Raw genomic sequence first — 18,010 nt, forward strand, 5'->3', positions numbered from 1 at the left:
ATGTATAATCATTAATTTAAATTAGTTTTTTAGCTAAGCAAAAACTCTTTTTATTACAATTAAAACAAAAGAAACAAGTAATAAAAAAATATATATTAAAACAAACTGCAAGTTGTATTTGTTCGAATTGTAAGCAAAAACAACAAATAACAACAACCAAAAAAAAAAAAACAAACAAATGTAAAGAATATCTTGTATTTTATTACACGTAAACTAATAAAAAAAACCAGAAGGACAGCGTTTGCCTTATAAAATAAAAAAATAAATCAATCAAAGTATTTTTATTTTGTGAAATGTTTCAGAATTTCGTTTTTAAAGTCTGAATATTTTATTGATCGGCATAAGACTGATTTTGAAACGAAGATAAGTTAAGGATCAGTTATGCACATGATGATAAGAGAACAAGCAACGAGAACGAAATTGTTCGCAGATAAATCTAGATAAATAGATCTATCTATCTATCTATCTATCTATCTATCTATCTATCTATCTATCTATCTATCTATCTATCAACTTATCTATCTATCTATCTACCTATCTAACTATCTATCTATATTTTTTTTAACGAGGGAAAAATCATCGAAAGACTGGTTGTCCGATGATACCAGAAGTGCGAGACTTTAACACGCTAAAACAACCTCGTTTTCTCTGACCCCAACTCCCTGAGGGACCACCGCAAAAGTATTTCATTGCAGGGGGAAAAACAGTTTAGAACTGCACTTAGTTTATATTCACAATTCTCTTTTTAAGTTCCTCTTGCTTTTGCAGTTTTAAAACTGCAAAATTTGCTCCCTATCTGTCTTTCCAAGTTCCTTGTATTAGTCTCGAAACGTGGACACATAAAAAACACAGATCCTCTAAAAACGGAATAAGTATGAACGAAAATACCCGTGTCCACTCAGGAGTTGTGTTAGGTAAAAATTTAGAAAACCATGTCGCCTTTTGTATCAGACTTCAACATTTGGTATAAGCATATATGTATGTTCATCTACCTTTCGTAAATGCTGACCATCTTGCTTGCCACTCATCTATACTCTGACTTCTAAAATCTCTATTATTTCCAAGTGAGTGCCATGCATCAAATTCGTATTTTGCCACTCTTGCCAATATGTCAATTGGTATCATAGCAGTGATAATTAGGGCTGCATCATCCGGAACCATCCTATACGCAGAACATACTGGTAGCGCTGCAAGTCTGTATACAGAGCCATTTTTTCCGTTATAGGACTTGAATCTAGTAGATTTCTCCTTAGATATTTTGGGCCCCTTGTGTTCGGCGTTATTCTGCAAAGAGCTACAGGTTTAACCTTACATAATTTAGATGGTGCTTAAAAGTTAGGAGTTCTATCAGAACTCCTAGGTATTTAAGAGAATCTTTTGTTTTTATCTCACAGTTTCCAATGTGGAGAATTATGTATTCCACCGATCTACGAATAGTTATGAGTACTGCTTCCGTCTTATGCTCAGCTAGCGATAGACTAATATTATAGAGCCATGATATCACCAACTGAATACAACTTTCCGAGACTATCACCAACGCTAAGTCATCGGCAAAGCCAATAACTTTTGCTCTGTTTGGGAGCTGCAACCTCAAGATGCCATCGTACATCACATTCTACAACAATGATCCAAGCATCGATCATCGTAGAACTCCTCCTGTGGCATTATGGGTTTTCATTCCTTTGTCAGTTTCGTATATAAGTATTCTCTGCCGAAAGTAATATTTTATTATTGTCACGAGATAAGTTGGAATGTTGAATCGTATAAGAGCTATCACAATATTCTCCGCATTTTTTACATCGAGGTTTATGAGGGCACAGTATTCTATGGATCCCTTCCTCCAGCTGCTGCCTTTTATTGCCTTCTTTGCGTCAATTGTTGACCTTTGTTTCCTAAAGCCATATTGCATGTTGGATAGGCCTATACATTGTTTAAGCCTATCGAATATAATTCTTTCCAATAATTTTCCGCTAGGGTCTATCATACAGACTGGTCGGTACGATGACGGTTCTTCTAATGGCTTTTGTCTTTTCCAAATTGACGGAAATGATCCATACTTTAAGCAGGTGTTCATCAGCTGTAATATTTGATCAGCACACCACTCTACAACTGCTTTTAAAACGAGGTTTAGGATACCATCAGGTCCCGGAGATAGATCTCTATCTATCTATCTATCTATCTATCTATCTATCTATCTATCTATCTATCTATCTATCTATCTATCTATCTATCTATCTATCTATCTATCTATCTATTTATCTATCTATCTATCTATCTATCTATCTATCTATCTATCTATCTATCTATATATCTATTTATCTATCTATCCTTACAACTTAACTCAAAAGATCATGATGATTCTGCAGTTTTAACTAAAAGAAAATAACAACACTTTTAAGGGCCCCATTAGAACACAAAGTTACCCCAAATTTATATAGTAGAAAGTTAAAACTCCTTAAATCTTTAACACAAAAAATCGCAATGATTCTACAGTTTAAGCTAAAAGAGAATACCCTCAACTTAAAGAAAAACTGAGTTAAACCAACATTAGCAACGTGAATTAAAAAATTCATTAAAAAAACATTTTTGTTAATTTTTGTATACGTCCATTTATATAGTAAAAAAAGAAAAAACAATTAGATTTTCAGTAAAAAAACAACAAAAAATGTAATACTCCTAAGATCTTTAACGCAAAAGATCTGTAACATAAAAAAATAATAGAAAAAAACTGTTCAACTTAAATACAAGAAATATCATAAATATAACATTAAATAGTCCCATTTTAAACTTCAGTACTTTAAATGAATGTAATACTAATTTAATATAATAATAAAAAAAGTCTTTAAACATACCCAATACATTTTCACGTCCAAAATTATGTATTATATAGCAGTCGATGTTGTAGCATATAATTCCAATAAAATTTCAGAACGAAAGGGATTTGAAGTCGTTAGGAAATATGGTAAATTCCTTATACGTTCAGGAGCATTTTCATGTTTATTTAAAATAGTCGATTGGTTATAGATAATTATATCATAAATTGATTCATAATCGATACCGCGTTGCTGTAGTTTAACCAGTTCGATGAAACTAGGATATTCACCTGATTCTATCATGGAAAATCTACAAACAGACAATAAAAAGAAATAAACAGAAATAGAGTAATATATTAATTGTATTACATAAAAAACAACATTTGTATAAGAAATGCAAAGACAATTACTACTTATATAACGATAAATGAAAACTAAAGCTCACGTAGGAAAATCTTCCCGTGGATGATGTATACGTTTTCCATTATTCTGTAAGAAAGGAGAAATCATTGACTAAACTTTGTTATTATTATTTCATTTGATTTAACTTACTTCACTAATTTTTTGGGCTTTCCAATCCTCATTATATAGAGCATAACGTTTTTCCACTAATGATTTATTAACCTGTACCACATCCTCACCGTTGGTGTTGCACAATACCATATATAAAATGTTTTGCTTAAGTATAAAAATGTTTAATGTCGAGTTTAAAAATAATTATGCTAATTAAAAAAAGTGAAATAAAACGTATCTTAAAATCTAGTTCAGTTTTAGTTAAGTTCTAGTTCAGTTCTAGTTCAGTTCTAGTTCAGTTCTAGTTCAGTTCTAGTTCAGTTCTAGTTCAGTTCTAGTTCAGTTCTAGTTCAGTTCTAGTTCAGTTCTAGTTCAGTTCTAGTTCAGTTCTAGTTCAGTTCTAGTTCAGTTCTAGTTCAGTTCTAGTTCAGTTCTAGTTGTAAAACTTTTAACTAAAATTTCAGATCAAAAGAACTCACCTCTCTATCAATTTCAACAATTTTTGCATACAACATCAATTCAGTCACTAATGTCAGAAAATAAGTTGTTGCCTCATGACTCCAGTGAAAAGCACGTGGTTTAATATGAGAAAGGCAACCTCTTAACGCTTGAGCCGGTAATTGTGCAAAATATGAGGCTAAAAATTTTATATTTTCTGTTTCTACTTCCGTTACCGTACCATAATCCATAAAGGAAACCTATGAAAATATAAAATTATAAAACAAATATTAAAAAGCAAATTGTAAGAAAATACTTACTTTAATGGTAGTATTAACAGGAGGAGCTACAATTTCAGCACGATGCCATAAACCATTATAACAAGCAGCACATACTTGTCCGGGTGTTAAACACATCATAGGAATACGCAAGTCCTCAGCCTCCAGTGGGGAATAATAACGTCTATAAATACCAAATATGCAAAATAGAGATGTGTTTTCTGACAATGTACTGCTTTCTTATTATTCCTTTATGTCAAATTATTTTAGATTTAAAAAAAATACATACTTACTCAATTTGATACATCAGCACATCCAATTCATGATTGTCTTTATGTATATGAAACCAAAATTTAAATGGATTGTGTATCTAAAAAGAAAACTGTTACAATGTAAATGCTAAATAATTTCATTTAAAACATGAAGTTAAACCTCAGATATAAAGATTTTTATACACGATCCAACGGTAATGTCATCAGATAGTTTATAAGGTGCAATTTTAAAGCCATAAGGCACAGTGTGTTCGGGAAAATCTAAACGGAAGACGTTGTTTTTCTAAAATTAAAACAAATGAAAATAAATATTTACGATTTAAACTCAAAATCAAGGTAAAAGGTAAGGGACAGCATTCGACTAAATAAAATGTGTTTAACATTACTGTCTGCTATCAACTTTTCATCCTGTAAACTTACAGCAGCAAATGAGGGTACAGCTTCATCTGGATCTTCGACTTTATCAGTACTCTCATCAAAAAATCTTATTTTCTCTTTCACTTCTGTAGCTACTTCCAACTTAAGTGGAGTAATATCGTTTTTTTGCAATTTATCAGAACTATCATGCACATAGCTAGACTCCTTTATGGTATTAATGGGTTTGTTAAGTTTAGGCATTTCGAGTAGATTTTCTACTTCTTCCGATAATTTAATAGGCATTTGTTTAACAGCTTTAGGAAGATTTAAATCAATACATTCTTTTTCATCCTCGATTGGTGTTTTCTCAAGAGATTCATATTTAGTTTCTATTTCTTTTTGTGCGGATGAATTAATATCGGAAGAAAATTTAACAGTTCTTGTTTGTTGTCGGGGAAGAGGTGGTGGCGGCTCAGTTGCAAGAGCTTTTGACGGGGGTGCTGTTACACTACATTGTTTTTTCAACAAACTATTTAACTGTCTGACCTGTTCTTGGTACATTCGGGCCTGGTCGTCTAAAGCTTTAAATATGCCATATTGTAAATTTAAATTCTGTTCAGTATTCAAAACTATACCACTTGGTTGTGGTAAAGCGTACATCATTTGATGGTCTAAAATTGGTGGCACATAATTGGATTTTTTCACCAATTGGGGTATATCTCTCACTTGAACAGTTTTAGTAAAATGGTTGCGATTAACACTTTGAAAGGGTGATAATTGTTGTCCTACAGTTCTAGCGGGTTGTCTAATATTTCCCGTAAATCGGTTACTTCTTTGGGGTGGATTGCTTCTAGGGCGTGCCGAACTTTTAGCTCTTGTTCGTGCCGCCTTGGATTTAGGTTTTTTCTGTCTCATTATCATATCATGTATATGATCAGACTTTTCATTGGCCACAAAACATACCATAGCTGTTGGACCACTGCCAAATACCTATTTCATATGCTTAATTAGTTTAAAGTTTTCTATAAGCTCATACTCATTACTCACCCTTAATGTATCTGGTATGGAACGTAAGAATTCTTCCAAATTGCCATAGCCTAGCCGGCGAAAGGGTATAATTTGTCCTTCTACATCACGATAATCATGATTCAATTGTTCAATGGTAATTTTGTCAGGACTTGAAAGTACTAAAGACTTAAGTATAGCCTTTACTTCAGTTAATGCGGATTTTTCCATTTTAGCACATTTTATTAGTTGTTAACACTAAATTAATAATAAGAATTATTAAAACGCACAATTAAAAAAGTGATAAAATAGAATTTTATGATTTTTTTGTTTTCCTATTGACAATAACAACTGACATTTCGCGGTATTTGTTTGTGTAAATTCTTCAGACATGTTTCAATTCCATAACGTAAACAAATCATTTGATTTACAGTTTGACCACTTTTATAGTCACTTTGATATATACAGTGGTGTACAAAAATGTTTTCATGTTGGTTAATTCTCGAATAAAAAATGTTTTTATCTATAATTTTTTCATGAAAATTTACATGTTTAGACTACATTACAATGTAATAAATTTTAAAAATATCAATTACAACTCTGGTTATTGGAAACCATCACAACATAGATATATTCGCACACTTTTGTTTGCTTATTAATTATTGCTTTATTGTGACATGAATTAAAACCCAATATTCTGAAATCCAAAATTTGTATCAATATTTATGAAGGGATCACGTGATAAGTATTGAACGCATGTTTCGTAATATCAGTCAGGATTCATTTATAAAATTTGGAAAAATAAATAAAATTAAACATTAAAATTAAATATTGTTTTAAAAGTTGTTAAAAAATAAAGAAGAGAACTATACACACTGAGTTGAATTATATTCGAATGTTCGAACACTTTAGCACACACAAGTTTTTGTCACATTTCTAGTGTAACTTTATTATGTAACGTTATTTTTCGTCAAGTTCTTTATTGAAATTATTTTAAATATTTGCATGGAAATGGGATGCCAAATATCCATTTGGGCTGAAAAGAACAATAATGCAGATAAAATACTAAATTATTTAATTACGCTTCTAGTATTGCTGCCTTTTTTGTTAATCTTCCTATATCACTTGAATATTATTCCTATTTATTTTAATTTAATAAACATAAAAAGATAAATTTAATAAATAATAATTATATAATTAATAAAGAGATAAAATTACTTTATTATTCTTAAAATACAACTCTATTAATATAACACTGACATACTACACATTAAATACAACCCTGCATAAACAGTCAAAATGGTTGGCAACACCCACCCGAAGTTGGCCGCAAATTGTACTTGTCAATTGTTTTTCTCTTTTTTCTTTCTTTTGACTTCCTTTTGATTGTGAACCAGCCGTAATATGTCTAAGAGAGGTGAAAATTTTTTCTAATTTAATCTTATAAAATCGAAAAAATGTGTAAATTAAAGTTATTAATTACTGCAAACAAAACGTGTTAATTATTATGAACAACAAACTAAATAAATTATTTTTGTGCTTTTTTTCTATTACATATGAAAAATAGGACGTGGTGGTACCGCGGGAGGAAAATTCCGCATCTCCCTTGGTTTGCCTGTTGGCGCTGTCATGAACTGTGCTGACAACACAGGTGGGTTTTGAGTTTGGAATATGCCAAATTTTCAGTTCGGTTATCAATGAAAATGTTAACGAAATTGTATTTTCTTTTGTAAATCCAGGTGCCAAGAACTTGTTTGTCATCGCTGTCCATGGTATCCGTGGTCGTTTGAACCGTTTGCCAGCTGCTGGTGTTGGTGATATGTTTGTTGCCACCGTTAAGAAGGGTAAACCAGAATTGAGAAAGAAGGTAAGTGTATTGAAAGTTAAAGTGATTTTAATTTATAATTTTTGGGTAGAAGAGGAGAAACAATGAGTGGTGTGATTTTAACGTAGTGTGTTAGTTGTTGTTGTAGGAATAAGTATACAAAAGAAAATGTGACCAGTGTTTTGTGTATTAAGTGGCTTTATTAGCCAATTGTTAAAATTTCGTACAGTTTTGTAGTGTAAAAAAGTGAAATACTTTATCACAAATATTGTTTAATATCTTTAGTTTGGTGTCTGTCCTTGATAGTTAAATTGATGGGCTACAACTTTGGATATTTATCTAATTGTGATTATAAAATGCTTAGTTACTAACTAAAGCCCATACCTTTTTGATATTGTGTAGACTTAGTATTTTCCGGCCGGTTGTTGTTGTAACAGCTCGAATGTTGCCGATAGTTCTTTCCTGGGGAAAAAACTTTCGTTATTACAGACAATCTTTGGCCGAGTATGACTCGTGTCGTTCCGGAGCGAAGATCCAATTGTCGTGGGAACGTTCCGGCCGGTGTTTGCCTTTGGTGAAACTTCTTAATCAAAGCCGGTCTTCAATTTAAACCAGGGTTCAACATTAACTATGTCGATAGTCTAGTTCTATTGAAGTAAATGTAGTATCAATAAAAAACAATGTTTGGAGAACTTGTCCAGCTTTTTAGTACCCTACACTAGGTAAAGATAAATATATTTGGATAAATTTTATAGATTTACTTAAGATTCTTTTATATAGAATCCCTTTATGGCCCAATTCCAAAAATAACTGTAGTTGAACCAACTGTGGAGTTTTTGATAGGGCCATGTCCCAAAAAGTCAACATTTTGTGGCTATAATAATATTCTAATATGGAATCGGATAGTGATCAAAAGAGAATTAATACAGGCGCCATTTGTTAAACAAATTCCTCGCAAAAACTTCCATAAAGAAATTTGCGGACAAGACAAGACTTTTACTATTTTTCAGATCCATGGTAATTAATTTCATTTGCAGCTAAAAACCAATCGTTCGTTAAATGCCATAAAAATAAACTATTTCTATAACAACCACACAATATTGTACAATCCTCCTCCTCTTACCAACATTAAATATATTTCATTCTAAATCCTCTTGTCTAAAGTAAATCGTGTGTAAAACATTATCTTGTGTTAGCGTTTTTTCTATTCTTTTGATATACATTTCTTATTTTTATGTTTTCTTCTCTTTTTTGTCGTTTATTACAGGTAATGCCCGCTGTGGTTATTCGCCAGAGAAAACCTTTCAGAAGGAGGGATGGCGTGTTTATATACTTTGAGGACAATGCGGGGGTGATAGTAAATAATAAGGGTGAAATGAAAGGTTCCGCCATTACTGGTCCCGTCGCTAAGGAATGCGCTGACTTGTGGCCCCGTATTGCCTCCAACGCCAGTTCTATTGCTTAAAATTTTTTATTTTACAAAAACAAAATAAACAAAAGAAAGTGACCACAAAAAAATTATTTGTTAATTTTCTTTATTTAATCAATTAGTTATTTAATTTAAAACAATCGACCGTTTTTTATTTTTAGCAAGAGGATTTAATTTTTGAAAATAGCGTAAATTTGGAAACAATAGCAAATTTTATCGCAACTTCCCCTTTTGAGGTCTTCGTCTAGTTGGATTTATTTCGGTGGTTCTGTACGTGAAGTGGGCTTGGGTCTAGTTATTTCCAAAGATATTTTACCAGTGGCTCCCTTAAATATGGCATAGCAAACTTCAAAGGTTGTTCCTTCCAATGAGTCACCATTGAATTTAGTTATAATGTCACCGCGTTGTAGTTTATTATCGATATCAGCATAACCAGCAGAAGTCTAGAAAGGAAATTTGTAAACAATTATTGATCTTTTTAGAAATTATTTCAAATTTCGATTTTAATGTAACGGTTTTTGTTATTAAGCAATTAAAAAATAACTTTACTATATACTGGGAATCGATTAGGGAGATTTTTACCAGATTATCGTATTCGTGATTTAAAGAATATCTTTTTATTTCTTTAATTTCCCTATCGAGTTTAAACTTTTCGTTGCATACGATAGTTCGATCACTGCTACGACAATTCGGGTCATATACAATACAAATAACAATGTTAACTTACAATTTCTGAAATTGTGCATCCTTTTTCATTGGGTGCCAACGAAAGACCCAAATCCTTGCCAGCTTTCTTTGTAAACTCCACCTTAAATGTTTCCACTTCGGGTGGATCGGCGCGGAAAACTTGTATAGTGACAATCTTCTCATAGAGTGTATAGAACAATTGATGAATTTTCAAAGTGGTCATTGTTTCACATTGGAGTTCTTTGCCATTTACTTGTATTATATGATCGTAAATTTTCAAACGATTATCGGCAGCAATCATGCCCTCCGGATAAATGTGAGTTATAACACAGCCCGTCTAAGGAAATTTATAATAATATTTAGATGGAAAGGACGAAAATAAAACAACTTAGCCTACCTTGACGTAATTGTTTTTGCCACCCACTACAATTACACCCAGAGGTTTCTTGTCAGTTTTTATCTCTAGGACAAATTTGCGACCCGGTTCGACTTGTACCGTTGCTGGATCGGCAGGTTTTTCTGGTTCTTTGCTAGCTTCCTCTTCTTTCTTCTTTTTCTTTTCCTCCTCTTCTTTCTCTTTCTTAAGTTGCTCATCGGATTTTAAGGTTAACACTACCAAATTAACTATGCCCTCGGCACGTTTCAACAAGGCCACTGCCTGTAACCAAACAAATATGTGAGAATTTGTTTATAGGTTAAAAAAGCATAAATACAAAACTTACCTCATCATAGTTCGATTCCAAACAGACATCTTTATTAACAGCCAGCAACATGTCACCGACTTTTAAACCCGCCTTTGAAAGTGTAAATTAGAGACTACTTGCTATCGAGTCAAAATGATTTAACTTACCAACACAGCATTTGATTCTTCGCGCAAATCTGATATGAAAATTCCATTGCCCACCTCCACATGTTTACCATAGATTATCATTATACCCAGAAAACCTTCCTTTTTCACCTGCACCGATCTGGCTTTGGGGAATTGCTCGAATAGAAATTTGGTCTAGAAAATAAGTATTTTTTTAGATAAAGAAATATATGGCCACTTCAGAGCTTACATCATCAATTTCTGGTGGAAATTTCTTAATTGATTTCACACTCATGCCCTCATCGCCTGGTTTTCTGCGAGATGTTATCAGAACCAAACGTTCACCATCGATATTTTTAAATACTACCGAAGCGTTTAAATGGCAACGATTTTTCAAAACGGTACCGTTAACTTCTAAAATCTCATCGCCTGGTTTTATATCTACATTAGCCAAAGGTCCATTCGCATTAACACCGGCCACAAAACAACCCATCTTTTGTCGATCACTATGACCGGCCAAAGCCAAGCCTAAGGCGGTATTTGTGGGTCGAGTAATTTCCAATTTACGCAAATCTCTCATGGTATTGTATCGCTTGTTGATTTTAGCTAAATTATACATAATTATTTTTATTTTAAAAAAAGTATTTACTCCATTTTAAAGGGGTTTACAGTTTACCTTTAGTATAGCCAAACTCATCTTCGGTTTCTTTATCTCTATCTTTTTCCATTTTATTTAATTTACAGTTGCCAGCGGAAGCACGATCAATCTAAAGGAAGTTTGATATTAAAGATCTCTTATGAAAATTACAGTTAAAATTTATCTGTTTGTTACCTCAACACCAGCCGCAGATCTTGTGCGACCGGTCATATCGCGTGTGTCTTCGTCATCATCGTCGCCCATATCCATTTTATTATTGAGCGTCGAAGTTATATTGGAATTTTTCAGCATGGCATTAACATTGGGCGGCCTGCCAGGAGCCTGTTTAATAGATTGTTGTGGTTTCAAGGGAGTTTGTTTCATGGGTGCTTGTTTAATAGAAGCTATAAAAATTAGATGTCATTTAAAGAGGTTACCATAAGTTTTAGCTAATTTTTACCCTGATTAAACATATTGCGATTTTGTGAAAAACCATTTTCCTTAATTTCATTACCATCTTTGTTGTGTTGTTCCTTTAAAAATTAAACGATTTATAATATATTTAAGAAAATAGTTGTGATTGCTTTAAATTTACCCCTCCATAGCTTTGTATTTCTAAATCAATTCTATTGCCCGCCTGTTTAATCAAATTAATTACTTCCGGTTCTGTGGCATCGCGTACATCTTTGCCATTCAGTGTTAGCAAACGATCACCCACCTTGATTTTTCCACACAAATGACCCGGACTATCGGGCACTATGCCCTTAATAAATATGCCTTTTGAATTTGTTCCATCTTTGACCTGGTTTTTAGATAAAGTTTTATTAGATTTAGTCCGGGTTTTTACCGGTTCTCCTTAAGGGAAGAAATGAAATGTTCAAAGCTTTCTTCCCTTTAGGAAAATTGAATTGGAAAACCCGTCCATAATATTTTTGATATTTTACTTACCTCTCCTCGCACTATACTTAGACCAAAGGATTTCTTTCCTGTTTTATCTAAAGTTACGGATTGTACTTGACCTAAATTGTTTTGAATTTTATAGTTATTTATGAAATGTAATTATTAGGACTTGTGGTTTTTTGAAACGGCTGCCAAATTTTAGGATATCATGGAACTAGCCAAAAAGAAAATACTTTGTTTATATAATAAAAATGTTGAAATTATTGCCCCTAAATGCATACCCCTCGGGGGCATGTAACCTTGATGAAAAAAACCTTATCTTGGTGTGATTGCAATGTCGAGGAAAAGAGGTGCTACAAGTACCTCTAGTCTGCTGGGATTTTAAACTGGTGACAATCAATTGTATCCCAAGGGAACCGGTGCTCGTGATTTAAACACAATTTCGATAATGAGAATGTCGGTTAAAAGACTGATGATGACCGGTAAATTCTGAGTAAGTTCGGGGCTGTTGTGGAAGTCAACAGATACCCCGCAGAGGAGTGACTGTGGGACATACGTTGGACATAAGTGAATGTTAAATGTACATGATACAGGATAAATGTGGGGGTATACAGAACTCATCTACACACGATGAATGAAGAAGTGTGCTGAGTTGAATTGTGGTAGAAGAAAGCTATCTTTTTCCTTTCTTCTCCAGGTATGTTTATAGTTAAGAATGTTCATACCAGATCAAACACAGAGTTTTTTTGTAAGAACAATGTTCTTGGTTTATTTGATGGTCTCTAGTTACTGCTGTCTACTGCAGCAGTGGACAGAGATTAGATAGCTCGAGTATTTGAGCAAAGTGCTCGTACATGACCGTACTTACTGGTGTAGGGTATTACATGGTAGGTTATGACCGACTGTTCTTTCATAATAGTTTGTATTTCAAAAAAGCTTCTTAATCTTTTCCTAGAAATTTACACAGGCCGCCAAAATTTGAAAAAATCGAAACCTAGAGAGCAATGCTTACTGTTCAGAATTATTGAGCCATATATCAGGTTATCGTAACCTAAAAGCTGATAAGATCTCTTAAAAGGAAAAAGATACCTTAATTCTTAAAATACGTTATGTGGTTTAAAACTCCGAACTGCCTAACTTTAAAATAAAGATTTAACAATTCAAGACAAATAAGTTTGTCATAATATAATGACAGAGTTGAATTTTTGCAATGTTATGGGTTTACCAAACTTCAGGTTAAACTATCTCGAAAAAACATGGAAATATGATAGAGTTTTAAGTCGACTTTCAGATGACATAACCGATTTATAAATGAAGGTGTCTTCCCTCTTTTATAAGGTCTCAAATATAATAAAAAGCTAGGGTTTTATTTGGAAAATGATAAATTTTTAAGGAGAATATTAGAAGCGCCTAAAACACTTCATTTAAAGCATATTTTTAGTTGCCCTAATGAAATGCAAAGACGATTACTTTTGTTGAAATTTGTATTTCAACTTTATTTTAAAAGTTCATTATTTTCGGTTGATTTTCAAATTTAAATGTTGCCAGATTTGCTCTTTTATAAGGTATTGCCAAAAGGTGGCAGTACCGCTATATGCGACATACCAACTTAAAAGAAAAATTAAACAAACGTTAATTTCAAAGCTTTGCAAATATTAATTTACGATCGGTATGATTTGAACATGATAACACAAAAGTGTCATACAACGCTTAAAGCTGTGACACAGGATTATCGGCAGATCTTACAACGTCGGCAGTAAAATGTTTAGAAAATGTCTAACAACCTGTTAAACTAAAAATTTAGTTTGCTTTCAAACATGACTAAAATTGTAAATTGACACGTTGCCAATATTGTAAGATATAACAATCGTATGCACATAGCTTTATCGTTTATGAGTAAACGGATAGGTGTTTAAAACATTCGAAATTTCTTTCTTATTAGAAATAAATGGGTACCAACCGTATTTTGGAACTAAAACAAACATTTAATATACAAATTTCTAAAGTTTTGTACTATTACTTATGAATTTTCCATATAGCCGATTGATTTACCTTAAAGTATATCAATCAGCTTAGAATCACTGCCTGCGTCGATTTGTTCGTCTGTCCGACCGTCCGCCTGTGTGTCCTTGAAACCCTTATGAACGCTCTGAAGGTTTGATGAAATTTGGCACATACTATTTTTCTGATTCAATAAAGAAACCTATTGAAAATGGTTAAAGTCGGTCGTATAGACCCCTCATAAACGTACTCCTTTTTGTCCTCATAGATATGTTAAATGTTCTTATATCACTTGATGGTTAAAATTTACTTATAAACACTTATATCACGATGATATTTTGCATTAATAACTAATGTAGACGTAAATCCCTCTATTAAAAACAATAGAACCATATTAACTCCCTATATAACCCCTCATTAAGAAAATTCGTTTTTTGTTAACAATTAAATACTTAATTATTTAAAAAGTAAAAAAAAACTTATCAACATTTTTAATATAATCACTGGTGTAGAGTGTAATATGGTCGTTCATGCTTAACTGTAAATTCGATTACGAAACTTAATTGTGTAACTGCCAGATTGGACAGACATTGCACTATAGGTCAGAGAGAGAGATTCCGACATAAAAGGAATAGAAAATTAATTATGAATTATCCAGGATCTAGGGGGTATAAGGAGAAGAAACACTTTTGATTTTTTTTCACTTGGTGATTCCAGGGATATATTTATTAATTACAGAAAACTTATTGGTTCAACTTTTTGTTTCCTTAACTATAAACCGTGATATAAGGTTGTCAGATCTTACAATGTTGTTAGTAAAATGTTTAGAAAAAGCCCAATAATCATATGAACTTAAAATTTTTCTTTTGCAACGTTGTCAGAAAAAGCATTACCGAAAATATTACAAGACAAAATTTGTAAGTTGACAGTATTATTAGACATTTTCTGTACATTTTACTGCCAATGTTGTAAGATCTAACAACCGTTTATACATAGCATAACGAGTTAGTTTTAACTTTTTACCCAAAATCTCGATATTTAGAAAAACGATATTTTTACAATGCGTTCTCAAAACATACGTACAAGCTGCTTATTGAATTTCCTTTAAATCGAACCATGCGCTCTTGTAGCCCCCAAACAATTCTGTCCTTGAACATACGATTTTTGTTCATAAAAATCGCAAATTAATATGTTTATTAATTTGTGAAATTTGGTAACAATCTATTTCCAAAAGTATCCAAAACATTTTGATTATCTGGCAAACTATACAAGATAGCGGGTTTTTGATTCGAAAAATAGTCCCAAAAATTTATGGAAACTATTTTTTAAACTTATATTTTTAAATGGTTGATGGGTCGAGAGTTTTGAGACTGATAATTAAAAAAAATAGGAAAATCGTTAAAAAATCTAAATTAAATCTGAATATTTCCTAGACTGTTTAGACTGCTATGACGAATAGCTGAAAATTTTTAACAGCTTTGATTTCAATTGAAGGTAAAAGCATGAGGAAGGAAATCGTTTTTAAAAAATCGTTAAAACGCAAAAAAAACATGGCGAAAGAAATATGTTTAATACCACCACATGTACATAATTGCTTAAATAAGATTTAAGCTATTTACGAGTGTATTAGTGGGTTGTGTGTTTTTTTCTAAATACAATGATTATATTATTATAAAACTTTTTCACCTTTAAATGAATACAAGGTATTTTTTTTTGCAAATATTCATGAACTTTACAAGGAAATCAACATGAAAATCTGTTACAAAAAAGAAAAGTATACCTACATGAGCAGTTGTTTTTTTGGATGTAACATTTAATCCATTTAAATACAGTTTTGATTAAGCAATTGTTAGATTTATGAAATAATTACATAAGCACTTTTATTAAACACAAAATACTTTGACAGCCGTTTCGTAAGTGAAAAATTCACATGCAAACTCACCACTAGACCCATTAATTTGCACCATTTTTTTGTTTTTTAATAAATTATATGGGAATTTTTAAGGCATTAAATATAATAATTATTAACATAAAGTTTATTTTTTTTTTTTTAATTTATAATTTAATAGGAATTGATTAAAAATTAAATGTGTAGAAAGTTTGTGAAAAGCTTTAACCGATTTCGACGCGACCGCCGTCAAGTACTATTCGAAACTGAAATTAAAATTAGCGATATGCAATCATTGACTAACTAACTGACTTAGTGAGCATTTTCTTTTATTCTAGTTTTCCGTGGTAGTGGTGGTCAGTCTATTGATTATTGTTTTCTTAAATAAAAAAATAAACACAACAATTCTACATGGGAAAAAAATGTTTGTTGTAACAACAAAGACTGAGACGATTTTAATTAACTTACGAAATCAAAATTTTCTTAAACTATAAGCTTCAGAAGGTGAACTTTGTTTGGCCAAATAATTGAGAAAAATTTCAGCGTTTAAGAAAGAACCAAATGGTTCTCCGACATTAAGGTTAAATTGTAACTTTGTTTAAATTGTTATTTATTTTTTTTCGTTTTGTTTTTACAATTGACGAGACGTATTCGTTAAAAATGCTTAAAAAAAGAAATAAGAGACCCATGTCAATATACCTCAAATGGAAACCTTAAAAGTGCCTTCAAATCGTTAGATTTTTGTTAGAACACTATTTTAAAAAACATGTTCCAATGTTTAGAGAATATAACACATATTACAATTTTACACATGTTAGTGGGTAATAAACATATAAGGGTTTCCGAAAAAAATATATAAAAAAATTCTAAAGAACTTAATGAAACTAAATCAAAAACTACGGCACCTAATTGGGGCAAAATCGCGATAAAAAGTTTTGAAGTAAAAAATCTTGATAAAAGTGTTAAAAATTTTTCTATAAATGGTGTTGCAGTTCTAAATTTCTGCCAGTTATCGCCAGATCACATTTAAAAGCTTTCTCCAACATAATTCTCAAGAACCATTCAAGAGCACCAAATCTAATTGTCACTAATGTATGTCGCCCATATTAAAATATAAAAATTACTGTTCTGAAATTATTCTAGGAGTCTTGAAACTCTATGCTACTTAAATTATAGTTAGATAAAGTATTTGTTTGTCTAGCTATATGTTCATGGATTTAGAAATATTTTCTTAGTTTGTGTTTTACTATATTCGTTGCATAAATTTTCAACATTTTTTTTTGCTTTTGTTAAAATTTTAAATACCTACGTCATAATATACGTGATGAGGAAAACTTTCATTTTTATTTTGAATAAGTCTACCTTGTGCCCATTTATATTATTTCCTTGTTTTGTGTAAATTGTTTAGAAATAATAAATACATACAATAAATATATTTAAAAATTTTTATATGTTTGTTTTCCTTAATGTTAATAACCGGTCATTAACTGGAAGGGAAAATTATTGACTAAAATTTTAAATCGAAAGAATTTAAAAATATTGGTCATAAAAGCAAAGAGGGAAAAAATACATTTTCCAATTATACACGTCTGCTGCCAAATTGACACCAAAGTATTTATTACTTCTTTAATAACATCCGTTATCATAGTATATATACATACATACGAACGACAAGACTATGTTGTTAAATAATGCATCAATTCATTGACGAAATCAAAATATTATATACATCCGATGTATTAATATTAACCAAAGAGGTAAGATCACTATTGCCAATGGATTGTGTCAATTTCGGTACATTTCTAAAGGTTTTTCCACTGTGTATATTATCTTTGTTGTTTTGTTTATTTTGGGTCATATATACCTACAAGGACACAACTAATTGTATTGATGATCATGCCGGATGTAATGTAATGATCGGGGTTCATTTGATCAACAATACTATGTCCACTGGTATCGCAATAAAATTCAATAAATTTTATACAAACATAAACCCATCCTACAAATTGTATATGGATCGGCACTAAGAAGCCCTCAAAGAAACTTAGTTTTTGCTTAAATTTATTGTAATCTAAGCACACGATCCACTTAGATAATACAAAAACTTCCCTTTGTAAAAATTTCAATGTAGACATAGATCATGTTTATTTCGTTGAAAA

General features: G+C 31.6%; 3 protein-coding genes across 4 annotated transcripts; 1 reads left to right on the plus strand and 2 right to left on the minus strand.

Moving 5' to 3' along the window:
- Positions 1 to 224: 224 nt before the first annotated feature.
- LOC111678538 (tudor domain-containing protein 5) lies at positions 225 to 6,055 on the minus strand. 2 transcript variants are annotated; one of them, XM_023439920.2, is made up of 9 exons: positions 5,719 to 6,055; positions 4,735 to 5,661; positions 4,475 to 4,597; positions 4,336 to 4,412; positions 4,085 to 4,226; positions 3,806 to 4,024; positions 3,366 to 3,491; positions 3,259 to 3,302; positions 225 to 3,123 (listed from the first exon to the last, which is right to left on the minus strand). In XM_023439920.2, exons 1-9 carry the CDS (start codon positions 5,905 to 5,907, stop codon positions 2,883 to 2,885), a joined length of 2,088 nt encoding a protein of 695 aa, XP_023295688.2. In that variant the 5' UTR covers positions 5,908 to 6,055; the 3' UTR covers positions 225 to 2,882. The 2 variants fall into 2 exon arrangements, with proteins under 2 accessions (XP_023295688.2, XP_023295689.2); XM_023439921.2 differs by having other exon boundaries at positions 2,983 to 3,123; positions 3,224 to 3,302; positions 5,719 to 6,054.
- Positions 6,056 to 7,016: 961 nt separating this feature from the next.
- Positions 7,017 to 9,019, plus strand: LOC111678531 (60S ribosomal protein L23). Its single transcript, XM_023439913.2, has 4 exons — positions 7,017 to 7,093; positions 7,244 to 7,327; positions 7,416 to 7,543; positions 8,769 to 9,019. Exons 1-4 carry the CDS (start codon positions 7,081 to 7,083, stop codon positions 8,964 to 8,966), a joined length of 423 nt encoding a protein of 140 aa, XP_023295681.1. The 5' UTR covers positions 7,017 to 7,080; the 3' UTR covers positions 8,967 to 9,019.
- On the minus strand, positions 8,830 to 16,121 carry LOC111678533 (inactivation-no-after-potential D protein). The gene is made up of 12 exons (XM_023439914.2): positions 15,906 to 16,121; positions 12,011 to 12,081; positions 11,658 to 11,864; positions 11,523 to 11,595; positions 11,258 to 11,466; positions 11,102 to 11,192; positions 10,676 to 11,031; positions 10,468 to 10,620; positions 10,340 to 10,411; positions 10,015 to 10,275; positions 9,658 to 9,954; positions 8,830 to 9,373 (listed from the first exon to the last, which is right to left on the minus strand). Exons 1-12 carry the CDS (start codon positions 15,928 to 15,930, stop codon positions 9,185 to 9,187), a joined length of 2,004 nt encoding a protein of 667 aa, XP_023295682.2. The 5' UTR covers positions 15,931 to 16,121; the 3' UTR covers positions 8,830 to 9,184.
- Between the last annotated feature and the right edge of the window lie 1,889 nt (positions 16,122 to 18,010).

Source organism: Lucilia cuprina, chromosome 6 (genome assembly GCF_022045245.1).
Source record: "Lucilia cuprina isolate Lc7/37 chromosome 6, ASM2204524v1, whole genome shotgun sequence".
In the NCBI taxonomy this organism is placed as follows: Eukaryota; Metazoa; Arthropoda; class Insecta; order Diptera; family Calliphoridae; genus Lucilia; species Lucilia cuprina.